The sequence below is a fragment of the Dendroctonus ponderosae genome, unplaced genomic scaffold (assembly GCF_020466585.1).
Source record: "Dendroctonus ponderosae isolate FM_Combo_2020 unplaced genomic scaffold, Dpon_F_20191213v2 Dpon_F_20191213_4, whole genome shotgun sequence".
Classification (NCBI taxonomy): domain Eukaryota; kingdom Metazoa; phylum Arthropoda; class Insecta; order Coleoptera; family Curculionidae; genus Dendroctonus; species Dendroctonus ponderosae.
In genome coordinates this window covers 4,392,401-4,406,100 of record NW_026018611.1, presented here as the reverse complement: position 1 = coordinate 4,406,100, position 13,700 = coordinate 4,392,401, and the positions used below count along the sequence as shown (strand labels likewise).

The following is a 13,700-nucleotide window of genomic DNA, read 5'->3' as shown; positions in this document are numbered from 1 at the left end:
ATAAAAAAATTTTCACGGAAAAAACTAGGAAAATTTCACACGACTTTTTTAAACCAAAAGTAGTTGAAAAGAGTGAACATTTTCAGGTTAAAAATTATTGAAACTTCGTTCCTTCCCATGGAGGTAGTTCGCATATAAAGTGATTTATCCTCGCGACAGTTTCAGTGCAACTGCTTAGTAGCGCATGAATTGTTTGAGAAAAACTGAGAGTATTGATCTCTGATCCGTCGCCCCAAAAATATCCCCAAACACACGATCTCTCGAACTTCCGCGTGTACGGAAAGCTTTACATAAAACATCGGTCCCCACATCGGCACCTGCTTTCAGACTCCACGCTCTTTGGCCCCGATCGGTGACTTTCGGCCTGCATTCGGTTCCCTAGCCGATTTTCCCCAGGGGGAAGAACGAAGGGCCAATCCCCGATGCGGCGCGTCGACAGTTGGACGGTCTGATGCGACAACGGCGGCTGCGCTGATTGGTTGTTTGGCCGACAACTGGGCGGGTCCCAGTCACGCAAGCGTCTATTGTTAGGGACATCGTGAGGCGGAGACTGGCGATGGGAAACGAACGGGAACGAACCGATCGATCTGTTTTCACGACTAGACTGGGGGATTTTCGCTGTTCGTCGTCGTGTTTTGACAACGGCGGTAACCGGATGATGTGTACATCTATGAGCAAGTCGAATATTTTCTTTGCGTTTTTTGGGGGTTTAGTCTTAAAACACGAGTTTCGCCGACTGGCAAGTAGACAGAAGGAACATTTTATCGCATTGGTTTTGATTGAATTGACTTGAAGGAAAAATGGACTTACCTTGTTGATGTGATATGCTGGCAACTTTATTTCCGCTCAGATAATCGTCTTTGCATATAAATTTGTTGTCGTCCAATACGTAGAGTTCTTCTCCGGTCGAGAGCTGTTTTCGACATACTAGACAAGTGAAACAGTTGAGGTGGAATACTTTGTCTCGCGCTTTTCTCACCAAATCGGAGGGCGAGATTCCCTGGCCGCAGCCGCCACATTTCGTACCGTATCTCCTGAAATCAAAAATCGAATTTACTAAGTAAATTTGAAAAATAACTCACAAATGCATATTTTTTTCGCTGTTAAGGTCAATTTTCAATCAAAAGCATTTTTTGATTGTTTCGACTTGAAATATATTTCAAAGCGATGTTTCTTGAGTTGAAACCCCCATTTTGGGTTCTGTACTCCTTCAAAGGATATTTTGTACACGGTGTGCAAATGTCCCTATTTGCACTATTTATAAAGCCGTAGGCGATTTTAAAATCATTTATTTCTCAAATCGGTGAATTTATAATGGTTTTTTAGCATCTTTTTCTCCTTTGGACCTCCTACCTTTTCTATTTCACGGATGTCGATTACGGACTGCGCATGTTGGTTTCCATCGGGTTGAAAAAATAGAAATTAATATAAATACTGACATGGAGAAAAACTTGAAATGAATTTAAAAACCTGCAAAGATGACTGTGAAAAAACTAAGTGCGCTCATGCAAATAAAGGCATTTGTATTCCGGGACGTGGCAATAAAAAGTTGTAAGATGCATTGTGGCCAAGTGTTCATATTTTTCCGCTTTCTCCCATTCAAATATAATAACTATACGAGAATTCTCACTTAATATTCCGAAGATCATATATCGTTCAGCACAGCCGGATTTGTCGGTGCTAACGACGATCGGGCCGAGAAATATGGTTGACCCACGAGGTCATAAAGGCTTTTAAAAATTCTCTGGGTCCCTCATAAAATATCCAAATTACCGAGTATGCTTTTGTGTGTTCGTTTTTTTTCTTATCGCTGCTGGCTTCGACGTTTTTTCCGGTATTTTTCGCTCGGCAGTTTGTAGAGAGAGGGAGAGAGGGAGAAAAACGGTGACTTTCAGACAAACTTTTTGGATTTTTGCAGTTATATTTTTGGGGTTATTTACAACCTATAATAGTTTTCATTATGTACCTGTTTAAAAGGCACAAGCCCTAAGACTGAACAGAGTGTCGTTCATTAGCACTTGGAAGCAAATGAGTGGGAAATATTAACCAATAACCGAAATGCCGATTTAAATGGCACATCAAGTTGTGGATATTTTTCTTTTATGGATTATTACAAGTGCGGTCCATAAAAAGCGCCTATAAAAACTACTCATACAATACATAAACCCCATTGTAACGTTTCATTGTTTTAATTTTATGGGTATAGCGGGACGTATAAAATTATGGGATATTTAAAGATTTTTCATAAAACCGTAAACAAACGACGCCAGCGATTAACTGCATGGTTAAGCGCCTACTTTTTATTGTTTTATTCAAATTTGGTCACTATGAGATATAACTGGGTGTGATTTCAATAAAAGTAGGTAATAGGTGAAAGTTTTTAGGCCTTCCGTTTCATGCAGTTGGTCCGTGTGCTTCCGCCCATTGACTAATAAAGGCTCTAGAAGAAGAAACTCCTATTTTTTTTAAATGTAATTTTTTAAAAATATTTTTCCAAAATTGCTGATTTTGAAATTGGGAGCGGTAATTTATTACTGTAGAAGTGGAATAAAACATATCTACTTTTTAGTGCAAAAAAGTAAAAAGATTTTCCAAAATTATTGATTTTGAAATTAAGAGTGGTAACTTTTTCTTGTAGAACTTGATTAAAAGACACTTTTTGATGCAAACAAGCAAAAAGTTTTTGGAAAATTGCTGATTTTGTAAATAAGAGCGATCACTTTTTCTTGTAGAACTTGAATGAAAGTTAGGTACCTACTTTTTTTGTGCAAAAAAACGAAAAGTTTTTTAGAACAGCGGTAATTTTTTCTTGTAGAACTTGATTAAAATGCACTTTTTGATGCAAAAATGCAAAAGTTTTTGGAAAATTGCTGATTTTATAAATAAGAGCGATAACTTTTTCTTGTAGAGCTTGAATGAAAGGTACTTCTTATTGCAACAATGCAAAGTTTTTCCAAAATTAGTGATTTTGAAATGAAGGGCGATAATTTTTCTTGGAGACCTTTTTGCGAGTTAAAAATTTCGTTTCTTTCAAGAAAACAAAAAGCTTTGAGAAAATTGTTGATTTTGAAAAGAAGAGCGATAATTTGTTCTTGTAGACGTTTTCGCGAACAAAAGATACTTTTTAGTGCAAAAAAGCATATAGTTTTTCCAATATTATTTATCTTAAATTTAAGAGAGGTAATTTTTTCTGGATATTCAGCACTTGAATATCCATTTTAGTGGAAAAAAGCAAAAAGTAACTACCCCTGGTGGGACTCGAACCCACAATCCCCTGCTTAGGAGGCAGATGCCTTATCCATTAGGCCACAGGGGCTTGGGACAAATTTAAATTCACACCATTTGAAGAACCTATATCTGTATTTGATACTGGAAATACTTTTCTGTTAAAACTATCGTTCGATTTTCGTACATTGCTTCAAGATAAAGTAATTTACAACATTTTATTCAGGAATTGATCGTTTTTGAAGAGAATAATTTGAATACAAAAATCGATATTCTCTGAGCTGCTAAAGGTTTTTCATGTTTATGAACAAGGTAAATTAAACGCATTTATTATTCCCTGGGAAATCAAAATGACAAAATGGTATTGAAGCGTTTGTGTACGCTTGAAAACTATTGAAATATTCATATCTTTTGCCTCATTTTTTTCTTCTCAGACACGTTTTGCTTAAACGCGCATCAAAAACTGCTGAAAATAAAATGAACAAAACTGTTTAGTGCGCTAAAGTGTTTTGGTATGCACAATTATTAGGCCTTTATTGAGCATGTTCTGGTCGGTCGCCATCACATAACAAACATGTTTTCACGTTAACAAGCCCGTTTTCGATCGTAAAAAACGGAGACCATGGGGCCAGTTCCGAGTCATAAAAAGTAATCGGAACCTGAACGAATGCGTTTGGCCCTCGGCGTGACGAATCGGTTATTTTGATCGTCTCTAAAATCTGAGGTATTGCTTACCTCTCTTGGCGCTCTTTTCGACTGCACGATAGCATTGATTTATTGGCTTTCGACCTCCGATACAGACCACGAAAACTCCATAATATTAGAAACCCAGACAGCCTTTGAAGTTCACGAAGATAAGAAACCCTTGCTTAAATAGAAACAATCCAGTACTAAAGCTCTTTGACAAACAGTGTCGCAACGGTCGTTTTCATAGCAGTTTGGTCAGATAAGTGGAGCGTAAAGCGCTTATCTGTACAGTTGCAGCCATCCAAACAGTAATACAGTTTTAACGTTCAGTCAGCGTTTGAACCCTATCAAAAATCCATTACAGCCACCCTCACTTTTAATCGCATAAAGACAGGGATCAAACGTTGGAATAACCTCTTGATATCGCTCCCCATCGTGGCAAAAGAACACTTTCATTTATTTATGGTAATCGTCCGACGTTTTAGACAGCGTGCCCTTAATTCAAATTGGAGGGCAAAAAAGTCCCCGGATAAAAGTTAAGTCGTTACAATTATTGGAGTTAAACAAAAATTGCCCTCCAAGGGAGGGGGCGGGAAAAGGTTGAGGTCTCAGCCTTTTGTTTCAAGCGGTGCCTCCGGAGAAAGTTAAACGGCACAAAATTAGGAATCGTTTCAAAGGGAATTTATGTAAATTAATCTGAGGAAGAAACATTAAAGTACTTATTATTAGTTGCTGTTGCAATAGCCAACTTCTAAGTTTTCCCGAGCATTGAGTGCAGCCGACTGCGCCATTTCCGTAACCTCTATCGTGTTGATGTTGTTTCCACTACTCTTCAAAGTTCAATTGAATTCTACTCAATCAAACACTTTTTTAAATGTATAATCCCATGATTGTTAAAGCCAGATGATTCTAACTGATTATTCACAAATCGCTTTGCATTTCTCAAGGTAGGTAATGCAAAATTGGTTGCAACTTTTAGATCAAATGGCTGAAGTTTGTGTTGTTCCCTGTTGCTATACATTTGTACGATTTCTTGTCAGCTTTGCCCCCTTTCTGAAATCCTTTGAAGGGCCGTGGCGCAATAAATTACACAAACAGTTCCAAATCAGATAATCCTCGATAAAACGGTAGCACAAAATCGGTAACGACCATCATAAACTTGTCCAAACTGTCAAAAACTGGACCGAATCCAATCACATATCAGCACACTTTATAGTTTTTTCCCCTCAGCTGGTGGGTTTTAATTAAGTTAAACTAGATATTGTATATTCGGGATTATTTCTATTAAATCTTATCGAACCTAACGGTGTAGCGTGGAAGCCATTAATTTAGTTTTAATATTTGTTACATAATTAATGTGTCTGTAAATGTGTTAAACGATACCATTACTATTAATAACTTTATTAATATTATATTGATCGTTATTATTATCCGGCGCGAGTGCGTTATTTGGGAATGTTTAGCCAAATGATTAGATTTTTGATGTGTTGATTACCAGGTTTTAATAGTGAATTAAATTGGCCAAATTCATTAAATTAATTAATTATAAAGTAGTTCACTCCAGAACTCGACATATTGAACTTATCAATTGTGAAAAACAACGAGTTCTAAGCACAAGAGCACTCACGCTTTGAGAAGCATACAATTGCAGCCAGATGTTTTTGGACAAACTGCGACAATAAGTACGTTTTGATGAGTGTCAATAGCATTTTTTAATTTTCGGTCGAGAGAAGGCAAAGAAGATAAGCACATTCAAGTAGATCGTTTAAAATCATCTTCTTCTGATGGATTTTTTCATATTGTTGTTGTTTCTGAGTTTTATATATGAAGTTATCTTCAGAACATCGTCCGCAGGTTAACGCATGTTTTGAATCGCTTGCAGGCATATTCAGAACTTTTTCAGTTTATCTTCGTCAATGTTATTTTCTTCCTCATTTTGAATGAATGCTCTTATTCAGCTGCATTGATTTCTCGATTTTGAATTAATTATCTTGTTTAGCTTGGTTGTTTTCTAGATTTTCTTCCATTGGTTCTAGTTCGATTATCTTTAAACAATTTTTGCAAATTCTAGCAGATTTTAAAACTTAGGCAAGGCATTTCCGGACCATGTTCAGAATACTTATTCTCTTTCTCTTCGTTAAACTTGATTTATTTCCCGTTTTCTTCGTTAATTTCTGGATTTTCTTCCTTTGCTTCCACTTCGATTGTATTTGGATAGTAGGATAGTAGTAGTGTATTGGAAGATATTGCGGCAAGTTCAACAGGGCTTTCAACCTCTTGGAAAGCATTTTCAACACGTTTTAAGTTTATTTTTAATTTGTCCTCGTTAATTTTGATCTGTTTCTTGTTTTTTATGCATGATGTTGTTTAGCGTTTTTTGTTTCCGGCTTTTCGTTCACTACTTTTACCTCGGTTTGAATTGAAATAATTTCGGCAAGTTAGAGCGGGTTTCAAGTCGCTTGTAAATCTTTTTCAGGACTTCTCTAGTTCATTTTTCTGATTGTCTTCACTAATTTGGATTTGTTTCTCGTTTTCAACTAATTGTCTTGTTCAGCTTCGTTTGCTGAATTTTTATCTCATTAACCGGGTTTCCTATCGCCTACAAAGCATTTCCAGGACTTTTTCGGCTTGTCTTCATTCATTTTATTTTTGTCTTTCTCATTTTATTTTTGAAACGTTTTCTGGACTTTTCAAAATTAATTTGCTTTCGCGTCGTTAGTCTCGATTTCTTTTTCGCTTTGCATGAACCATCGTGTTTAACTAGGTTGATTTCTGGATTTTTCTCTCATGCTTCTACTTCGATTATCTTTGGAGCAATTGCGGCAAGATCAAGCGGCTTTTGAATCCCTTTCACAGAATTTTCAGAAATGTTTAATCTTATTTTTCGGTGTGTCTTCGTTAGTTTAGATTTGTTCCTTGTTTTGCATGAATTATGTTTTTCAGCTTGGTTATCTTTGGAGCAATTTTGGCAAATTCCAGTAGGTTTTCAATGGGTTGCAACGCATTCCAGGGCTTTTTCAGATTGTCTTCATTATTTTATTGCTCGTTTTGAGTGAATTATCTTGTTTAGCTTAGGTGCTTTCCAGATTTTCTGCCCGTGTTTCTGTTCAAGCGGGTTTTCATTTATTAATACATTTCCAGTTTGTGTTTCGGTGTGTTCGTTTATTTTTATCTGATTTTCGCTTTGAATTAATTGTTTCGTTTAATTTGGTTGTTGTCTATTGTTCTTTTTGAAACATTTTTCGCAGCTTGAAGCTTGTTTTGAATTTTATGCAGAACGTTTACAGAACATTCCCGATATTTTTTTTGTTTTGTACGCATTGTCGTATTAAACGAGGTTATTTTATGGATGGTTTTTAACAAGAAATTTCACTTATGGACAGATTAATTCGTTTCGCTTTTATTTACAAATTATTTCAAAACACATTATTTTGGGTTTTTGCGCTGTAAACGCAAAAAAATACATTATGAAGCGAAAATACCTTGACCGGACACCCATTAACTACATTAGATGCAACACACTTAATCAATCAGAATCACTTTTACAAGAATAGAGTTTAAAGTGATTCAAATCTGAACAAGTGGAACTTACCTAAAAAAGTCCGTTCTACAAAAGAGTTTTCCTTCGCGACTGAAGCACTTATCCGTTAAAGGGGCGTGGCAATCGAAACACCGAACGCAGTCCGCGTGCCACGTCCGGTCCAGGACATTCAGCAGGAACTTGTCCAGGATCGGTTTGTCGCAGCCTGCGCAGGCGATCAGCATTCCTGCTGCTGGCTCACCTCTCCCTAATTAAATTTGAAAAATTATTACAACCGTATTAATCTGCTGTATAAATGTTCTAAAGCTGTTTTTGAACTGTTCCAGAGTGTTTGTGAAACAACCTCAAAGTTCAGTAGTTATTATTCCAATCTGGACAGTTGTTGGAAATGAAAGTTCAAATGAGAAACTCTAAGAGAAATTGAAAAAATTGTCGCAGGTGTTTGATTGTTTTCAATGTAAATACAGCTTGTATTAGTGACTTTGTGTGCCCATAAAACTAGTGGCAATGCCTAAAAATACAAGTCATTGCCACTAGTTCCGTTCATTCCGGTGTCTAATAGTAGCGATTGACTTTGGTATGATGAACATTCTTATTATGAACTTGTCTTTCGCGCGTTCTTAAATCGTTTTACACCACCATAAAACCGCTAATTTACGGGCAATGTTGTTTATAATAAATGTCAATTCCATTTACATCCACATCAGGCAACACCTTCATCAAAATGTATACATTTCGAAATTCCAAAAATTCATTCGCTTTGGTTTGGTATGAAGCTGAAAACTGAATGAATATTTACATGGCTGCAATCGATACCTACATAGTAGTATGGTAATGAATAAGCAATGTGGTTTTTTTCTCGTTCAAGTAAAGATCCGAAACTCTTCGAACCATTAAGGTTTCGACTTGACTAAGCTCAAATTCAATACAACGTGCTATCATTGAATCGTGAAAAAAACTTTACGCTATTGACATAAATATCATGATCATTGCCACGAACGAACCAGAAAAAGTACAATTGATGTTTGTCAGTTGTTTTGTGTCCTTTGTTTTAATCATTCGTTTAGTCGGTTACTATTGAACGCATCGTTGCGTATAGTCTTGGTCGTAGACAAGGTCCATCACATGCACTGGTTTATGCAAAAAAAATTACGAAATGCTTGACAAATCTTAGATATTTATTGGATTCATCTCCTCGGTATTGACTGGGGAACAAACAAGGCAATTAAATAGGATTTTTGATCTTAAAAGGCTCAATATATCGGGCAAACCCTGTGAACAGGCTTAGAAAATTTAGCTAGTCGATTATGATTAATTAATCTTCAACAGGTAACAAGTGTTATTAATGATTAGATTGAACGCAAAGTCTAGCCAATGTGTGTTTATTGTGTACAGTTTTTACGGAAATCATTAAAAAAAAATTGTATACCTTTCCTACATTGGGGGAATTCTCTTAGTTTACAGCACGCTTCTTGTGTAAAGCTCACTCGTTCTTCGAACTCGTGGGTTATAAAGCAGAATTCAGGAAAATTATCAGTTCATTTTTTTTACTCAACTTCAGAAAGACGTTGAATTGAAAAATCACAATATCAGTCTAATACGATGCTGCATTTGACGCCTTCCAGAAGAGTCACACGTGACCCCAATGGCGGTTCGTTATTTTTTTATGGTCACTATTTATTTGAATGTGGTGTCTGTATTTATTGAAAATGTCCATAAAGTGAAAACGTTAATGACTCGTAAAAATGAAAGCAAACTATACTTCGCACTAGAAGTGATGTCATGCCAGAACACATTTTCTTCGTTTCTGGTGATTTGCATGTAATGTGTGTGTTTCAATTGAATGGCAGAGAATACACATTGTCTTGAATTCCTAGAAATCCTAACGGCATATGGATTCAAGAGGAAAATTAATTAAGAACCTGAACTAGAATGGAGTCGGATTTGAAAGACTTTTTGAAAATTCTTGCTGATTTTATGTGTTTTCCAATGCCTCTAGTTTAATTTCTGAGTTTGTTCCTTTCCAGTATTAATCTTTGATTAGTTCATTCATTTGTCTGTTGCAAAACAGAGCTTTGCTCCCTGAAAGTTTCCCAAATATTGCACCAAATAGTGTGGTGTTTGCTAAATTCACAGTCACTTTAAGTGGCTGGCTTCCAATATGGGAGAGAACCGCAACAAATAACTTACGAAGAAAAATGATGTTTATGTAAATAGCTCCGAAGCATAATGAGTTGTAGACAACGGACGAACAAGTCGGACATATTATTTAAATAAGCAGTATAAGTAACAAAAGAATCAAAAAGATTAGTGCCCATTTACTTATGTATTCAGGTTAGGTTGTGAACAGATAGGGGCAGGTCCGGACTGAGCGAATTTTTGTCGGACAAATGCAAGCCTAATTAGAGAACCGCGGCGGTGTCTTTGAATGTTTTTGATTACCTGCCAACTCACTCAGGCAGTTTTTCAATGTTTTTTGATCTGTTGAATGGTAAAATTGCAATGCCCTTTCAAGATGCAACAGGTGCAGTTGATGTGGAATTTGCATAATTGACAATATCAACCTAATAAAATGCGAATACATTAAACGCAGGGTGATTGCTTTAAAATCCGGATCTGAAACTTGTGTAGGACGTTTCGTTCGGTTCAAAAAAACTTCTAGGAATCTCATGCGAAGAGTCAGTTTCAAAGAGATTGAAGATTCTTAGCTCGTGGGCTTCAAACGGAATGACGGTTTCTTTGTACTAAACGTTTTGTAATTGTTTGGCTTTGCATTGTTTTCAAACCTGAACTGTGCGCTAAATTTTTGCCAAATTCCTGAATAGTTGTACCAAAAAGCAGAGGAATGCGTTGATTTTTCAACTTTGACGTGAAATTAGTCAAACAAATTTTGCATGTTTCTATCAGTTGCACTATTAAAAAATACATGTTTTCGACATTTCATAAAAAAACCGAAATACCAACGAGCTTTGACTACGGGTCTATAGAAAATAACTGATTTTTTAATTGCATAGGCAAAGAGAATTGCGTTCAAGCATTAACCACCGTAAAATATTAATAAGGCTTTACCGTATCACGTTCTATTGAGGCAGCGAAGGTATAGAAATTCGGTAGTAGTTGTAGCTATACAAAATCTTAAATAGGAAAACAGTAATTCGGAACAGTTATGCCAATTTCGAAACCATGCTACAAGGAAAGTCGGTACATAAGAATCGGAACAGATTTAACGGTTTTAGGCTCCTTAGCGTTTAGTTTTTCTAGTGCTTCTTGTTTGCTTATCATGTTCATTTTTTGCCTCTTAATGACCCACTTTATATACCTAATGTGCGATTCACCCGGAATTTAATAAAAATATGCCCTGAAAAACATCGCGGTATTAAACAAACATGTTGAAATCACGGTATAAATTTATAAGTAGCGGTATGTGACAGACCTTAACACGAAAAAGTCGCAAGGACGTAGAAGATTTTTTCTTCAGTGTGCGAATTATCGCCTTTACGAACCCTCTTTGTACTTCCAGGTACCTCGGAAGTTTACCGTTCTTCCTTTAAACCACTGAAAACCGTACAGATATGGGGCCTAATGGTTTTCAATACCTGCCGAATTTTTCCAATATTTCTTGCAAGTAGCGCCAAGTGAACATCGAGGACAGCACGATCCTCTCTATGCTATCCACCACATGTTGAGGCTTAATTTCCAATGAGTAACTGACCGTATTTTGTGCAATTAGCGTTCTCTAAACATTTCGGAGCCAGTAGCAATTAAACAGTTCGATTTTCAAACCAAACGAAAAATGTCTGCGTTTGCGTGATTTGCTAAACTGCGCCATCAAACCGTCCATTTTTGCATCTTCATCTTCTAACCGGCTAATTTGTCATCTGAATGCAAACCCATTTCACTAAGCGGTAGGAACATGTCATAAAGTTCGACCATGAAAATAATAATTTGTCGCTACTGCACGTCGCATTGTTAAAAATTCAACACGCTGAAAGCTATTTAATCGCAACAAAAGAAATATAATTACGTGCCTAAATTATAACTCATAACCGGTGTCAACTAGGAAGATTGAAAGATTAATCGGTTTTCAGTCGGTGGAACTGGGATGCAATGGATTCATTAGCATGTAGGTAACTGAGTTGCACGTAGACTGATTATTATTGCGGTATGTAGTGAGAAGATGGTTAATTTTGCTCAAGTGGGCAGGTTTAGATGCTTCTAGACATCCCCTTCTTCCTCGAGGTTCCTGGCTAGCGCTTAAGAGTGTCATTTATTCCCTTTTTTTGCTTTTCTCTGTTATGGATGTCTTTGTCTATTGGCGTTAGAGCTTCGATTGTTGAATGCTCATTTCTTAAGTCACATGTTCGGATTTCTGAACCTTCAGTTCTACTGGTTGATAAGGAGTGGGAATGCAATGAGACTCAGAAGGTTGCTAAATGTCTCAATCAGGAATTACATTGCAATGTGTGTTATATTTGATTTTTTTTGGATTGTTGATAATTTCTGCACACTTTGATCGTGATGTTGCCCCGAAAAAATTACTGTTAACTAAGTCTTGTATCATTTGTTCTTATCATCTGACTACTTATTAAAGGATCAGCTTCAAACCATTGCCTGATGAGGGATGATAATTTTGCAATGAGGCCCGAAGTGTAAATGGTGTTTCAGTAAAGTTAGGACGTAGGACTTGTGCAAAACTGAGAGATTGACACAGTTTGAACATGAGTAGATTGCGGTGTTAGATTAGAGATAATGTGAAAGATGGAAACCCACCTATGCTGTGTGTGGAGTGATGCAGGTTAGCAAAATTGGGCCCGATAGGCACATGGGCTATTGCGGCCCTTAAACTAAAAGCCCCCACGGGTGTAATAGCGGGTCCTTCAAGGTACGCCGCCAGGATGGTTAAGTTTATGGCGATGGCACGCACACACCACTAAAATTTCCACTATCCCTCACACGTTTCCTCTTCGGAGCGTTGTTTCACAGAAATCCAGTTAGCGACACTGTTCTTTTGAACCTGCTCGAGCCCGACGACGAACGTCAAACGGTTTGACAGACTAGAGAAAACCGTGACGGCAACACCGGTTCAAACGCTACAGAGTGTTAAGAGCGACTAGATCTGTTGGACAATCGTGCCGTCTACCCCTACTTTGGCATCGATTTTCGTTCCCCACTCCGATATCGGGCCAATGGCATAGTTTTTCCACACCCCTTCGCATAGTCCCTCCCACACCTGGCAGCCATCAGGTTGTGATCTTTATCTGGAAGGCTTCGGCCGCCGTTCTCCTATGTTCTTATGTTCTGTGGCACGAAAGTTGGCATTTGCCTACCCGATTTTTTAGTGGTCGGATTGTGGTCTCACGCCTTGCCACTGCGCTTTTTTTTTGACACGGTCTATAGGTGTGAGTGGCGACAATTCGGGTGGGGGGTGAACTTTGATAATGCACTTTTTTCAGTCCTGATGCCTGTTGCGATTCTCATTCAAATGACTCCATGCGCTTCATCAGAATTTGGTTCATCAGTTATTTTCGGTCTGTTTTAGAAAAAACAACAGTTCCTAATTGGGATGTTTTTGTTGCTGCCCTTAAAGTGCCTAGAATATGAAAGTGGTTTCCTCCATTTAAGATGCAAGCTCAGTTCTCTGGATCAATCGCTTCCGCTGTGTTCTTCGACTAATCGATAATCCATTGTTTTCAACAGGGCCACTCATTGAAAAATGAAACGTATTTTTATGAAGTCAAAGTCTGTTTGAACTCAGCATTGGCGGTTTTCACGTAATTAGCCTGCAAACGTTTCGGATTCCTGTTTAATTCCGCTCAATTCTCTATCCAACGATGCCAAAACGAATTCTGTGGCTCAAATGGTTCTTGAGAAACCTCGAAAAAAGCAGCGTCATGTTCAAGTGGATTTTGTAACTCAAAGAAAACCACGCAAGCCTAAAACTTCTTGAATTCAAGCATTTTTTAAGAAAATTGCCAACATTTCCCCATCCATAGTTCACTTTCTGAAAAGGTCATTTATTTCTGTCTAGAATGATGTACAAATTAGCGTTCTTGCTCATTTTGCCTCCGAGAAATGATTAAAAACGGGACGAAAAACATGGAATTTTGGCATAATCTTGCACCTAAGTATCTGATATTCAAATTTCGCTCTCTGGGTCAAAACTACTCGAATTTCCTCACTCACGTTGTTACGACTGAATCGAGTTTTCAATTCTCTATTCAACGATGCCAAAACGAATTCTGTGGCT

At 37.4% G+C, this 13,700-nt stretch overlaps 1 protein-coding gene, 1 long non-coding RNA gene and 1 other non-coding gene across 4 annotated transcripts in view; 1 reads left to right on the top strand and 2 right to left on the bottom strand.

Moving 5' to 3' along the window:
* The window catches only part of LOC109544107 (LIM/homeobox protein Lhx5), a 45,294-nt gene extending 32,742 nt beyond the window's left edge, over window positions 1–12,552 (bottom strand). For both annotated transcript variants that reach the window (XM_019914147.2, XM_019914148.2), the window contains exons 1-3: window positions 12,224–12,552; window positions 7,505–7,700; window positions 811–1,034 (exon numbers count right to left, since the gene is read on the bottom strand). In XM_019914147.2, coding sequence (XP_019769706.1) covers window positions 811–1,034; window positions 7,505–7,677 — 397 coding nt within the window. In that variant the 5' untranslated portion in view covers window positions 7,678–7,700; window positions 12,224–12,552. The remainder of the gene's footprint in view (window positions 1–810; window positions 1,035–7,504; window positions 7,701–12,223) is intronic.
* Window positions 1–13,700, top strand: part of LOC125504324 — a 173,990-nt gene that overhangs the window by 47,575 nt on the left and 112,715 nt on the right. The gene's annotated exons all lie outside the window — the stretch shown is intronic.
* Window positions 3,244–3,316, bottom strand: Trnar-ccu. The gene has a single exon. It is a non-coding gene; the product is annotated as a tRNA-Arg (tRNA).